We start from the raw sequence: 14,948 nt of genomic DNA on the forward strand, positions 1-14,948 counted from the left end.
AATTAAAAAAAAAAAAGAAGTCTCTAAAGATCATTTGATTCTGTATTGTTTGGAAGAGAAGTCTGAGACACCCAAATTTTCTAAAGTTCACCATACTGAAGCTTCTCGGAGTCATCCCTGAAAGAAGGCTTTGCTTTCAAAACTGCGTTGATATGAATTATGATTGATAGAAATGACAAGGGGCAGTAATAGTGCATTCTTGTTTTCTCAAGCGGTTCATCATTCACCAGCAGACAGTGTTAGTAAAATTCCCATGTGCAAGAAATTGGAGTTACAGAGTCTCTACGCAGTGCCTAGAAGCTGCCTGTACGATAACCTCATTAGTGGAGTGTTAAGTCTGAGCTCACGTAGTCCTTTCCTTGGAAGAGTTCACAGACTCAAGTCCAGTGCTGTGGTAGCTACAGCCACAGCTTCTGGTCCAGAGCTGGCTTATGGCCACGCGTTGGGGAGGATGGGCAGTGCACCATCCCAGTTGTTTGCAAAAGATTCCGTAGCTATGCCCATAGTAGTTATAAGAAACTAATCTTGCAGTCTTTTAATCCGTGAAGACTTGAAGGTACAAGGTCTGGTACAAATAGGATTGCAACATCTGGACCCCTCCCTGCCCATGGCTGGCGTTGACTGGAGATGACCTAACAGCAGAAAGGCCACTTTGGCTGATTTTGCTGGTAACCACCATCTGGAGCAAACCAGCTGAAGTGTTACTGCTGCTGCCTGCTTTGTGGCTATGCAAAGCCTGGAGCCAACAGCTGGCAAACAAGTTTTGCTGTTGTTTTTACTTCAAGGAGAGTTTTGCCCATAAATGGGCTTGAGCTTTGCACCAACAATATTTCTAGTTAAATAAGTCCTGAAAGATGATTATTATGCCAGACTTGTATGTGTGGTGGTGGAGGAGTTGTTTTGTAAGGAAATGCTTCAAGGCACCTTTACTGTGCAGCTCTTTGAGGAACTTTAGCACAGCAAACCAGTATCTGTACAAAATGAGGAGGGGAAACGGCAAGGGAAGAAGCAGACATTTGTGTTGGATTTTCAAGGAGATGGGTTTTTTTTACGCAAGGCAGTTAACACTATGGATGTCTTCACAGCTACTGGTGAGAGATGCCACAGCGCCTGGGACACTTGCTGCTCTGGCGGAAGTGGCTTCCTCTCCTTTTTGATTCCTCTGGACTGTTAATGTAATTTCTATGCAGGAAGAGAAGAAATACATGTGGAGGTAGGCAAAATGGCCAGCTGTACATCACTAATTGTAGAAGTAAATGACAGGTTCAGATCCCAGCTTGAGGTCTGAACTGTTCTTTCATAATCCATCTTCGGACAGGTAGAGATAACAGATGGCAAAGGGGTCACAGCAGTTCCTTCTCTCTTCTAATCTTTGCCAAGGACAAGAGCAGATTTTTGGGTATCAGTGGGATGCTTTATAACTGAGGGACAAAGTTTTTGAAACTGAAGATAGAAGAAAGAGAAGCTTCAGAAGGAGGAAGAAGGAATATTATGAGGCCATGTTCAGATTTTGAGTGGATGACGCTGATGAGCAGCTGGAAGAGCTGAAGTTCAAGGCACTGGGGTGAGAGGGCAGAGGACTCTGTCTCATCAGTGGCTGAGACACTTGGACTGGCTCTTGCATGTCTCAGCAGAGTATTCTGACTTAGAAGCTCGCCTGTCACCATCACATGCCTTGCCTGGATGCAAATAGAAAGTTCTGCTTTCTTAGGATAATCATGAGATTTAGTGCAGCGGTGTTTCAAAAGGTTCAATATCAAGTGGTTTTAAACATTATGAAAACAACCGGCTGCATTGTTTTCTCCCATCCATTTCAATGGAATCAAGTTAGTGATAGGTTTTGGACTTGCACCAGTTTAGCTGAGAGAAAAATTTGCTGTAAGTAGCTAGATCATGTGCGCATACGTACTGTGGCTAATATGGAATATTCTTTCTTTATTGGGTCTAACTGTATTGGAAATATTGAGGGTTAGGGTGTGAAATGAGCCTAAATTTGGTAGGATACAATTCAAGGGAATTGCAATGTAACTTTAATTTAGAAGCAATCGTTAACTAAAATAATTAGTTTCCTGACTTTTTCTAGGAAAATGTGTAACATTTTACAAAGAAAGATAAAACACATTTGACTGAATAAAACAAAACATAAAAGAAAAAGCCCATTCTGCCAGTAATTAGCGCTTGTGGTGTTGAGCGCGTTTCTCGGGACGCTATTGAGTTTGTCTGTCAAGCTCTTCCAAACAACTTCTGCGAGCCAGCATTGCTTCCGCAGGGTTCTCTATTCAGGTCACAAGGCAGCGTTTCTCACCAGGGCGCTGCTGTTTCCTCTTCCGACTGTAGTAGATTACAGATTATACTGGAACATGTCTGAGAAAAGGTCAGAAACGAGGGTGAAAGTCTTGGAACTGAAGCTGGGAAGCTTTCCATTCTCATCCGGGAAACTTTTTGTATTGAATAAAAAGCAAAGCAAAATAAACCACCACATCCATGGCACTTCTGTTTTTCCTGCCATTTTCTGTCTGCCAGTTAGAAAGGATTTTATTTCCCTTGCATTATACGATTAGTGACTGTTTAGTTGTGGAATCTTCAGTGTTACACTAAACAGAAATAATGGCCAAACACAGTTTGGTTTTGTATAACTCAGCCTCCACATGATTGCATAGCCTGGAGTTACTGCGTTTTTATTTACCAAATTAAAGATGTTTATATGTAGTGTTAATGTCAGTAGACTATGTGGTACACTTTGAAATGTAGTCTGTTAAATACTGTAAGATATAAAAGCTAATCAAGTGGGTTTTGAATTTTAATGACACTGCATTACTAAGCTTTTTGTATTGGAGTAATGGAAGAAAAATGAAAAAAATCAACATAGAATCATTTTATTATGAGGCTGAGAGGTGCTTGATACCGGTTTAGTTTTTCATGCAAAGTGTATAGAGAAACTAAAATCCTTATGATCATTACTTTCCTACCAGAAAAAAATGTCTGGGCCAAGTCCCATTTGTTTTGCTCACTAATAGCATGGAAATTCTCTATGCAAAAGAGGATCCCACAACACTTGAACGGGGAGACATGCCACGTACAATTGAAACTGCCAGGGGAAATTTAATGGGTAAAATGATTTCATTTCAGTTTGGTGGTAAGTTGGTGTTTGCATCCCTTAGGCGTTAGGGTGTAGTTTTGGTTTTAAGCTCGATTGCGAGTTACTGAGTTCCCTTTCCATCTGACAGGGTGAGGCTGTTGCCTGTGTGCACAGCTAGGATCTGTGGTACTTATGTATTAGAACTAGGTTTAAATCAGGTAAGAAGTGATTTGGTCGCATTAATGTGGTACTACGCGTGGACTAAAGAGAAGGGCAAAGTAACGGTAGAGCGATCGGTGGGGCTGCATCAACATAATTCTTTCAGGATCCAGTAAAGTCTTTTTGCATAACACTGGCTGCACTGTGCTGTATTCACAGATGAGCTCCTTGGGGCTGGCGGGAATATATCTGCCGTGCTGCATTTTGATGTATATTTATGTTGTTAGTAGCTGCAAAAATCAGGATGTTTTTCTTTCTCTGTCCTCAAAGATGATCTCTGACAGTAGTGCCCTGAAGTACTCCGTTCAAATGCTGACCAATTTGAAATCTGGCCTGAATTCATCAAGGCTCTTAGTTGATCAGAAGAGGACAAGTGTACTGTATTAATTGCTTTCAGTTGATTGAATGCTTTTTATACGGTGTTACAAGCTCGCAAGTCTAGTACGTTTTCCCCTGGGTGTAGCTTTCCTTTCATATCCAAAAGTATACTTTGAAAACTTAGAAAAGTGTGATTTAATCAAATGTTTAAATCTCACATTCAGGCCTTAAGAGTATTTTATAGGTTTAATGATGATTGTAAATAAAATAATGGTAAACAAGAATTGTAGCTGTCAATAACTTAACATTGCAATGGCGAAGGTACATGGATAGTGGAGAGTGACTCTTCCGTGTAGCTATAAAGCGGGAGGCGTTGCAGCTGGGTCGCTGGCCCTGGGCTGTGATGAGGAGGCGAGGGCGAAGCAGCAGGGACCCAAGCCCGGCCCGGCCGGGCTGTACCTGGGAGCTGCTCCTGATGTCTTTTCCACAGATGTCCAGCTTTGTCAAAAACCAGTAAATCTTGTGAAGTTTATTTTCCTTATAGCATCTGTGTTTTATAATGGTGCTTTTAATTTGTTTTTTCTTTGTCTGCTGGGATTTCTTTTGTCCGGCACTTTCAGGCCTCCTCGTTTTTTTCCTCGGTGGAAGTGAGTCCGTTAATGATGGCTGGCTTGGGAATACACCCCAGCCAGGCCGGCACGGCAGCCGCTCCCTCCGTCTGACAACAAAGCCCATTGTTGTTTTCTTTCTTCACTTTTATCCTCAACTTAATCCATTTTTCCTTTGAGTATTTGTGGAATAAAATGTCTGGAAAAGTGTGGCTCAGGTTTTGGGTGAATGATATGATGGCGGTTTTGTTGCAGACTTTCAGCAGACAGGTACGAAGGCAGAACTGATCATATTTTCCGTGTTTCAGTAGGCAACCTTTATCCAAGCTAATGCTGCACTTGTAAATAAAGTTCTCCTGTCAGACTACCAGAGCCACGACATCCTTGGCTTTTTGCAAGTCCCTTAGTAAAATTAATAAGAGATTTACCAGCAGCTTAAATAGAGACATAAGACTTTTTTTTTCTTTTATTTTTTCCCCAATGGAAATCTAAAAGGCTGAATTAAGATTAACTGTGGGGATTTTTTTGAGTTGGGTTTAGTTGTGATAAGGAATTTGGACCTTGAGTCTGTAATGTTTGAGTGAAAATAATGCAAGTGCTTCCTTTCATGTGCATCCTGAGCTGTGGCCCAAGCTGGAGAGGGAGTGCAGGCAAATGGGAGGATGCATATGGGGGAAAATAAACTTCAGCCTAAACTGGCTTTAATGTGTTCTGTGCACAGCTCTTGAACTGTCATCTGAAAATCTCTTTCGTGGCAGCCTGCGGAAAGACAAATACTTGACCAAAAGGACTTGCCTTGCACAGGGTCCTGAGGGCTGTTAAGCTCACGCTCTGGGTGATTACCAAGGGAAAGTGCCTCATCGCTCAGGATGCTCTGCTGGAAATGTTCAGACTGTTTTTTGACAGGGCATGTTTGCCATGAAATGACGGTTAATTTTCTCTAAATTAATTGTAATAGAAAGTATTCCTTGAATAGTCAATAGGATGTGATTTGTGTGTAGCTGTCAGTATACAACCAAGTTTGCATTTAAAGTTAAATTGTCAGTGCTAATTGAAGCTACTCTATTGAGGCTATAATTCCAGGGGTTTATTCTGTATTAATACACATTATTTCCTTATAGGAATGAATATATACTGTCCACACGTGGCAAGGTAACTTGAGTACAGGATTCTGCTGTATGAAAAATGTTTGATATTTCTAGCGGACTTAAACTTTGGCTTATTTGTTGCTTGTCCTTTGACAGTGAATCAACAACTGCTTGAGCTGTAGAAATAATGTTGATGCTTGACTGCATTCTTTGTGCTCTTTTGGCCTGATACGGCAGTCCTGTGCACACGCAACTCCTGTTTACTGCAGGAGGAGTTTCCTACTTCAAAGGGCCGGAGGAACGGAGGGTGACTTTGTCAAATTTCTCGATGGGTACAAGAGCATGCCATAAAATTATGGGGGTTTAAAATGATTTATTAAACATAATGTGTGATACTGTTTTGTTCCAATGAAATTCAGAATGCACAATACAGCTTCTGCTGAATGCTTAGGAAAGGAACAGCCCTAGTCATATGAGTGCATTTACTGGATCCCCAGGGCTATGCAGTTAAGACGACAAGCATGTACTTCCCTGATAGGTCTGAGGCAACGTACAATGAAGATATAACTGTATAGAACATTTCCATCATAAAAATAGCTAAAAATAATTTAGTGTAAACGAAAGTAAATATTTTTACTCTTTCTATTAAGCACAATTTTCTTTAATGTGACTCATCTACACCATCTTAATATTATTGTAGTCAGATTTTCAAGAAAAACTTTACTGTGAGAAATAATTTGTCTCCTTTTTGTAGCATTCCAACTTCTAATTTTTGACTTGTATCACTTATTAATTACATTTATTTGCAGTTAAGCAACTGAATGTTGCTGCAGAAAATTTAGATTGGCAGGCAGTAGTTATTGGGATATACGTTGGGTATTCACAGCTTTTCCATTTGTCGTAGCTGACAATGAATGTCGTAGCATTTTTTTTGTTTGTGCTGTGAAGTGCTGTGCATTATGAGCTCTGTTTTAGTTAATTTTTTATTGATGTTTGTGTACATCAGATTAAGCTATACATTTAAAAATGAAATGCTTGACCTCTGAGTATTTTTTTTCAAGAAGAACATCTTAGATTTTGGTCCCATTCAGCATCTCTTTTACATGGTTTCAGTTCTCTCTGTGTAGTTTACTAATTTTTTTGTTTACTTTGTGTTTTCTTATGTGTGAGCCTAAAACTTTGTAAGATGTTGTTGCTACAATTAGTAAAAAACTCCTAAGGGATGACTTAATCCTGCAGTTTTCTGAGTATCCTTAACTGCCTTGGGATTCCTCCACTTGTATGAAAATAAAAAAGCTCATCCCTGTGTAGGAAGGACATCTGTAAATGCCTCATTTCTCTGCATGCAAATATCCTATTGAATCAACTGAAGGTTTTGCATATGGAAAACTACATGATGTTGGGAGCGGAGGGCACTGAGTAATTAAATGTGGCTTGAGAGAGAGAGGACTGTTACAACCCAGTCATTTGGTTCAGTAGTTCATAGTTAATCATTATATTCCTAACAAGTAAAAGAAAACAAATTACAGACATTTGGAGCCCCCTCTGTAGATACTGTCGCTGTTTGCTGGGTAGCATGCAGTTGCTCATGGTGAATATAGGAGAGTGAAACACTTTCAGAGGCCTTGATTACGTGCAACAGTAACTAATTAGACAATAAAGCAGAAAACTATTCATACTCCTTTCCACGAGAACCAAGAATGCATTATGAAACTAATCTTAAAAAAAATTAATTGCATCTCAGTCTTAATTTAAAACTAAGCTGGTTTTGGGGTCGTCGTCCCCCCCCCCTTTCCTGTTTTTTTTATTCCAAGTTGATGCAGGAAAATTGCTATTAATGAAATCTGCTCTCTGAGACTTCAATAGGCTTGTTATTCATTAAAGCCTTGCTATTTCTCTTAAAATGTATTGACCAATGTTCAGGCCAGATACTTAACACAAAATACACTTTGTAATTTCATCATTTTTGTTATTGTGCTTTTCTAAGATGCAGAGGTCTATGGACTTTGTAGAAAAAACAAATAAACCCCCTAAGCTTACAGTTATATAGTATTAAAAGAAGGGTAAAGGAAGCATTGAGTGTCTTTAGGATGATGAGACATTCATTAAGATTTTTCTGCCTTCCTTTTCCTATTTTCAATCCATCTGAAGTACCATTAAAGCTTTTCAGGCAGCTTCCTGTGAGAAACCCTTTTCTGTGCTGTTTTTCTTCCTTGAAAAAAGGTGGCTGCTCTTCAGTCAGATTGTATGGATTTGGCCTGGGATTTGTATAATATCTATGTAGAATGCATCGGTTGTTTAGGAACCTAATTCCCAATATGGCTCCCTTTTGATTAAGAACAAAGCCAGCATTTCACAGCATTATAGGAACACAGAAAAACAAGTTAATGATCTAAACCTTTTAATTCATGGTTGCTTGTCTATTTAAAGTACTTTTGATTCTGTTATAAACAGACTGGCCCCTTTTTTGTTTAACTTCTTTCTTTGGTTTCTTCACATTTCTTTCTTTACTGTCCATGAAATTTGTAGCTAGTTTCCTTTTCTAACTGAAGAATGAAAGGTTGTGACTACAGAATGATACAGAAAGTAAGAAAGCGTATCTAAACTGGGCGTATATCCAGCACAGACCTCTTTGAAACAAGCTAAATTTAGGGTTGTTGGGATTTTTTTATGTTTTCCCCTTCCTTTTTTAAGTACCTATGGTTTTGTTTTCTTCTTCTTCTTCTTCTTCTTCTTCTTCTTCTTCTTCTTCTTCTTTTGAATGAAGTCTGTTACTTTTTTGATACTTTCTTGATTTTTACATCCAGTTTGGCATGGCTTTATTTTATATAGTTACTTGTTATTTTCCTCCCATCTTAGTTCAGCAGATTACTGTTATGGGTGTCTTTATCCATAGAGACAACAAAAGCGACCATTTCAATTACCAATACTGTATGTGGTACTTTAGGAATATAATTCCCTTCCAGGTTTTTTGTTGTTTTTTTTTTTTTAATAGAGAATTGGAATCCAGAGCTTGTTCTTCAAATCAAACTTGAAAACTTTTTGGTGAACAAAACTGTCTGGCAAGCAGCAGCAGCAGGAATAATTTCCCTTCCATGGAAGGGGACATTATCCACATATATAAAAATAAATATTTGCTGCTTCCACTGTCATTCATTTTTTACCTGAAATGAAGATGACTTTTTAAGATACATTTTTGCTTACAATAGGAGCTCATTATTTCTTTTTCGCTTTTTTCTTTTTTTGGCAATGGCTTATTTCACACAGTTGTTAGAAATTATAAATGAAGAAAAAAATCCAATAATGTGTTTTATTACGTCTCTATCCCATCAAGGTAAATTGAATAGCCAAGACACTTACAATAACTTCACAAACAATAATCCTGGGAACCCTCGACTCCTGCCTCTTCCAAGTTTGACTGTGGTGTTGCCTCTTGCTCAAATCAAACAGCCAATGACATTAGGGACCATCACCAAACGCACTGGGTAAGTGTATTTGCACAAACCTTTCTTAACGTTGTTATTTATAATTAATATGAAAATAAGTTGTTACTAGTGATACTTAGTTTTATTCCTTATTTTAATTTCAGTGTATGTAATTTAACAGCAACGGAAGGGGGGTGGGGGAGGAGGAGACAAGAAAAGAAAACCAGCGTAAGATAAGTAATCAAAACCTGAAAACAAATCTCTAAAAATTCAGGAGTATTCATTTGGGTGGATCATTTTCTTACAGTCTACCATATGGGAAATACTGCAAGCTGACATCAGGAGAAGTTTCACACCAGGAATTGGTATGAAACATAAGCAGAGCTGTATTCAATCAGAATAAGTTACGGTTTTACTTTTTTTTTTTTTAAGTTTGTTTATTTTGCTTTCCAAACTTTTCAAGCAGAAATGATTTTTGACTATCAGAAATGGAAAGACAGTAAGCCAGGTTGAGCATAAAGACAAAACTTTATCCTGCTGTTTTCTTGACCTTTATTTTTCCTCTGAAGTGACTGTTCTGTACTATGAAATTCACGTGTGGACTTTCATTCTGGAGCCAGCTGCACTTTGGTACTTTTTACTGTGCCATGATAAAGCACTTCAAAATATTTGTTGTGAAAAGCTCTACTAAATATATGTATGTTATAATAACTAAGAAGATTTTGTGAGCTTCATAAACTGTAACAATTTTAAGTTAATGGATACTGTTCAATGGTTCATATTTTTCTCTTGCTAAATTTCAAATCTTCGTTTTTTGCAATTAATACATAAAGCTAATGGGCGATCCCCCCCCCACTTTTTGGTTGTTCAAATCCCTGAATATTTTCTAGTTAAATGTCTGCTTGATCCATTAATTTACAGATGGCTTTTCTATTTTTAAGCAAAATAGATTGAGTATGGCATGTGGTTGGACAAAACAGTTGAGAGTCCTACAGGTTCATAACCTTTTCCTGCATTTTGGCAAATGGGTGCAGGCGCTGTCTTGCTTGCTTCAGTGGTTTCTTGCTCAAACCCCAACAATGAGGTGAATTTTACCTTGTGTTTCATGAACCAGGAATTATTTTTCAGGCAAGAGCTCATGGATATTCCCTCTCTCCCTGCCTAATTCCCTTATTCTGTGCTTGAGTGTTCAGGACATCGTGTAAAATCTCTTATTGTTTTGTTTAGCGCACTAAGTATGCATGATGATGTTCTGAAGCTTACATATGTATTCACATATATACATGTGTATCTATATACATGTCTATCTAACAATCCAGTCCTGCTTTTGCTGCTGTAAACAGGAATTTCATTAGGCTTGTTGAGCTAAATTGTGAACTATGAACATGCGATTGTCCTAAGCACAGAGGCTGTTTGCAGATAAGTTCCTGAACTTCATAGATAATTGTAGATGGAACTTAGGAAACAGTAAAGTAACAGTATGAGGGTAATGTTGTGGTTTAACTTCTTCCACACATACATTTCAGTTGCTTATTTTTGCTTTTTTTTTTTCCTGCTTACAGTTTAAACATAGGCAAGGGGAAGAAGATTGTGCTAGCAGTCAGGTGAATTTTGAAAGTATGGAAAGGTCTGATCTTGGATGAGGACAGGAAGGGAGGCAGGATCAGAGAGAGGTTGGTGTGAATGGAGATAAGCGGGACGTTACAGTTCCTCAAAGAGGGAAAATACCAAACAGGTGACTTGAAAAGTACAGTCAGAGAAGGACAGAAACGTAATTCTGGGCTCTGTTGGTAGACTCCTAGAAATGGAATAGACACTTAGAACTAGGTGGGACAAGACATAGAAAGAAAATAAAAAGCCATCTGAGGGTCTGCCGGGGGAAGGTAGGGGGATAGGAGCAATGGTGAGGATGACGATTTGAAAAAAAGTACTTGGTTTACAATAGTAATTCATGGAGTGGCCTTTACAAAGGCTGTTTCCTTAATGCTGTGGTGATACCAGCAAACTTTTCTACAACTGTTGCAAATGTAATAAGTCTGCATTATTTTATTTAATGTTCTATTCTTAAGTATCTTAAACATGTTCAGAGAGTGTCCATATTCATAGTTTTCTTTAAGTAAATTTTACTATTCACAAACTGTCCCAGTCCTAATATTTTCTGTAATTTTTGAACTAATTAAATTTAAAATATTCAGTGAGATTTAGGTGGGGGGGGGGGGGGGAACAGTCATGGGAAATACCCTGCTGTGTAAATAGAGTTTTCATGAATGAGGATCATGATTTTCAGTGAAGCCTGTGTAGATGTGTAATGCTAAGCTGAGAGCTTCCTTCATTTGTTCTGCATCCAAAATATTTGATGAAAGTACACAAAATTAACATGGAAAGCTGTATTTATAAAGCAGGGATTTAAGAGGAATGCCTAGGATCCAAGAAGCCTGGCATGCCTAAAATGACCAAATTGAGACAGCAGCCTTAACTTAAACCTCCAGGGGGCAAAGCGTGTGTTTAACATATTTAACATCTGCCCTCATATTTCTAGAAACACATAGCAATGTAAGTCTGTACAGTGTAATATTTAGACAGGACAGGGACCATCTGCCTCGCTCTGAGAAGTGTAGGAGGCATGTATTACTGCAAATGGCAAAAGACAGATGTATTTACACCTACATGGTCAGCACCTTTAAGCACTGCTCCGAGGAAACAAGGCTCTTCTTTGGGAGCAGCTGCTTAACCTTGTGATTGTGCAGTGATCAGAAAAGGAGATGAACTCACTATCAGTTGGATTTTACAGTCGCTGTTCAGTGGCCCTCAAAGCAGATTTCTTTTCTGTTGTTGCTACTTTTAAAGAATTAAAAATTTAATCTGTTGCAGTACGTTTGTAAAAGGCAAGACTAAAAGAATACCATATAATTAGCAATTCTGGATTTGTCTGGTTTATTTGCTTTTAATGTCTGAAAAGCTGCTGTAATACTATACATCTTAATTAAATTTTGCAGGTTTTATTAACCAAAAAATCAAGTTGGGTTTTTTTCTGCTAGTATCCAGGACAGCAAAATATTTTTCGGGTACTGAAAGGACTGATCGGTGCTCTTAATATCATCTGTCTGAAGCAGAGCTGCAAAGCATGTCATTTTACTTGACAGATGGAATGGCAGTAAATTTTTTAAAAGTGTTCGCTGTAGCCCTATGGGAATGAAAGACCAGAATCTGGAGTTGTGTCATTACTGCGCTGTTCATCACAGATGCTTGCTTTTTTTTTTTCATGCAAACTCATAGATTTTGGAACATTTTCTGATCAGTCATTAAAGTCTCTTATTCTGAATACAATTTACATTCTCAGCACTAAGTATCTCAGAGCATTACCTCCCTTCTTGCCATCACTATCATTTCCTTGTTCCCTGCCCTCTGTTTCTTCCCTTGCTTTTCCAAGTCTCTCATTGTAATTTCCGCACCTTCGTGAAGCACTTAATTTTTGTCCCTATATTTTGTCATCCCATTGACTCGCTTTCCTGTAGTTTGTACTGTCAGCACATTCTGAGGAGCAGATAGGTTTTCCCAAAGGGGCTCTAACACTAATGAGTAAGGAAGCATCTTATGTTTTAAAGATTAGGGGGATGTAAGACAGTAAAAGAGCTAGATTTAATAAGTCTTTATGTATCTGTGCCTCAGTTTCCCTCTCAAGATGTTAATAGCAATGCTGAATTCCTTCTCAAGTCTGGTGAATGGGTTAATTCATTGCTCATTTACAAAGAGCTTATAGATTTGAAAGGGGAAGAACTGTATGATCCATCTCATGCTTGTCTATAAAAGGCAGTGAATCAGAATAAGTTAGAAGACAGCTTTGTGCTTTACCATAGCTTTATAAGCGTTCCTTGTGTTTGTGGAATGAGTCGTAGTTAGTTTCCAGTTTGTAAGAATGTGGGGACACAGATGAGCAGTAATGGGAAGGAGGGAAATAAAAGATACAATAATTGCCCCAAAAGAAAAAGTATTGTAAAAGTTGGCTTCTCTGACAGCAGCATTTGTTTTAACTTTCTCAAGGGATATGGTCATTATATTTGTATCATACTTCATTCTCAAATTCATTACAGCTTTAGTGAAAAACCAGGATGTAAGCTGCATTAGTTGGGTCTTGCCAAAACAGAGACATCCCATGTACCTTACAGGAAAAGAAATAAACGTTACTTTTTGCCATCCAAAGGATTTAAGTAGTGTGTTTTTAAACATGAAATTCTATCCGTTCTTCATCTCATCCCTCATTCCACCTCCAATAAGGACGGGTAAAAGTAGGTAAAGTGTCTGATGCAATTTTATCATTTTAGTGTTTCTCATTTGCTTATATGTACTGAAAATCACTGATATCCGTTTGTTTTATTTTGACTCGGAGAGCTTAACTTATCCCAGGTTCTACTGCTGAAGGAAACAAAAATAAGGAGTACAAAGTCATGATGTCATGATACAATTAAGTAGGAAAAAGTAATGAAAAAAAGTCAAGAAAAAAATTAAAAACTAAAGCTAAAGAATTTAGTACAGTAGGTCAGCTATCCTGCATGCTCAAACCAGACATTGTCTTTCTGGCACATTTCTCAGATGTGTTTTATTTCACCTTTAGTTTTTACAAATACATTTTGGGTAATAAAGCAACTACTGTAATGATTTGTAATTGATATGAAATACAGTTATTTGCACTAAATTTTGTTCAGATGTCACTATGAAAGGATTTTGGCTATGGCAGCATATAGCGGTGAGGTTTAGAATAAGTGGGTATTGTACAACTTATTAAAAGCTTAAATAGTTTTTATTAAACATGATAACACAAAATCAAAGAATGTTTCAGTTTTCAATTTGCTAAAACTCAGAATCGGGTAAGAAATTAAGAAAATTCTGTTGGAATTTTGAATCATAAATCATCTTCATTCCATGATTTTCCTTTGGAATTTCTCACTAGCTATGAGAACAGGGAACCTCAGTGAGTTTTCTGCCTTGGCATTGCTCTGTTACTGTCACCGAGTGTAGCCATCTGGTGCTGTCTTTTCAAGGTTGGGTTATCCTGTAATTTGTACATTCTCTCTCTCTGTCTCTCTCAATTAGCATACCATCCATATTATGTGAAGGAAATAGTGAAAAACAATTGCTTATATAAATATCATAAGAAAAACAATGGTCATCTTAAAAGAAATTAGGTCTCGTGAACAGAAAGTAAATGCTAAGTTGTCTCTCTCATACTTAAGGCTTTTTATTAAGACTTTACTGTAGTCTTTGGAAGTGTAATTACATTTTCTTCATGATACAAGATTTTGTATCCATGTTAAAAACAAACAAAACCTTCCATTGAAGCATGTATCCACCTGGGTCAATGTGTAATTAAAATAGAGAGAATTTGTTAATTTGCAAGTATAATTGGGCCAACATAGTATGTTTTGCAAAAAAAAAAAAGCGCCTATGTTATCATCTTCTAAATTGTTCTGATGAGCTCAGCTAAATGTCATTTGTCTGCTTTTTGCAGACAGAGAAACTGAGGCAGAGAGGAAAAAAAACAACTTGCCAAAACGTCCAGGGTCATAATTTAGAAATTCTAAGCTCCCAGTCAGATTCGACCACTCTCCAGTGACTGTTCAAATTTACACTAGATACGTTATAGGTTTTAATTTGTATTGGCTATGGGTTATGCAGAAGACTTAGCTTTCCATTAAATATTTAATGGAAAGTGCAATAGTGCTGCGCTAATTTTCTGTTGAGCCATTAGAATGGTCTTCGACTCAGGGACTGAATGTGTTGACTGTATAGGAGATCATACAATTCATACGGTTCATACAATTTAATTGGGTTTTATCACTATTCAAAGATGATATATTATGTCTAGAAAGGCAGCTGGTTCTACCAAATGAACGCTCTCCCTCAAAGTGTTAACCAAACATTTATTTAAATACAGACAGCTAAAGGCTAGTCCGTTATACAGAGTTCAAAAGATCTTCAATATGTTTTTTGGCCTATGTTACTAACAAAAAAATAGCGGTTTTTTTTCTGCAATATTCTGTTCTTTATTGGATTTTTGCATCTTTGCATGTCAAAGCATATACGTCTTGGGTTTGTACCTTCACCTAAATAGTTTTTTAAGAGGACGTCTTCATTCATTGATGTTGTGCTCATGTCAAATTCAGTTCACAGAATTCTTTTTTATCAGGCTGGTATCCTTTTAATTGTGTAGGCA

The 14,948-nt window shown here is 37.7% G+C and overlaps 1 protein-coding gene across 12 annotated transcripts in view; it reads left to right on the forward strand.

The window, feature by feature from the left end:
* Positions 1-14,948, forward strand: part of BCAS3 (BCAS3 microtubule associated cell migration factor) — a 374,723-nt gene that overhangs the window by 131,186 nt on the left and 228,589 nt on the right. For all 12 annotated transcript variants that reach the window (XM_052803641.1, XM_052803648.1, XM_052803647.1 and 9 more), the window contains exon 16: positions 8,647-8,797. In XM_052803641.1, the coding sequence (XP_052659601.1) occupies positions 8,647-8,797 (151 nt within the window). The remainder of the gene's footprint in view (positions 1-8,646; positions 8,798-14,948) is intronic.

Source organism: Harpia harpyja, chromosome 12, assembly GCF_026419915.1.
Source record: "Harpia harpyja isolate bHarHar1 chromosome 12, bHarHar1 primary haplotype, whole genome shotgun sequence".
Taxonomy (NCBI): Eukaryota; Metazoa; Chordata; class Aves; order Accipitriformes; family Accipitridae; genus Harpia; species Harpia harpyja.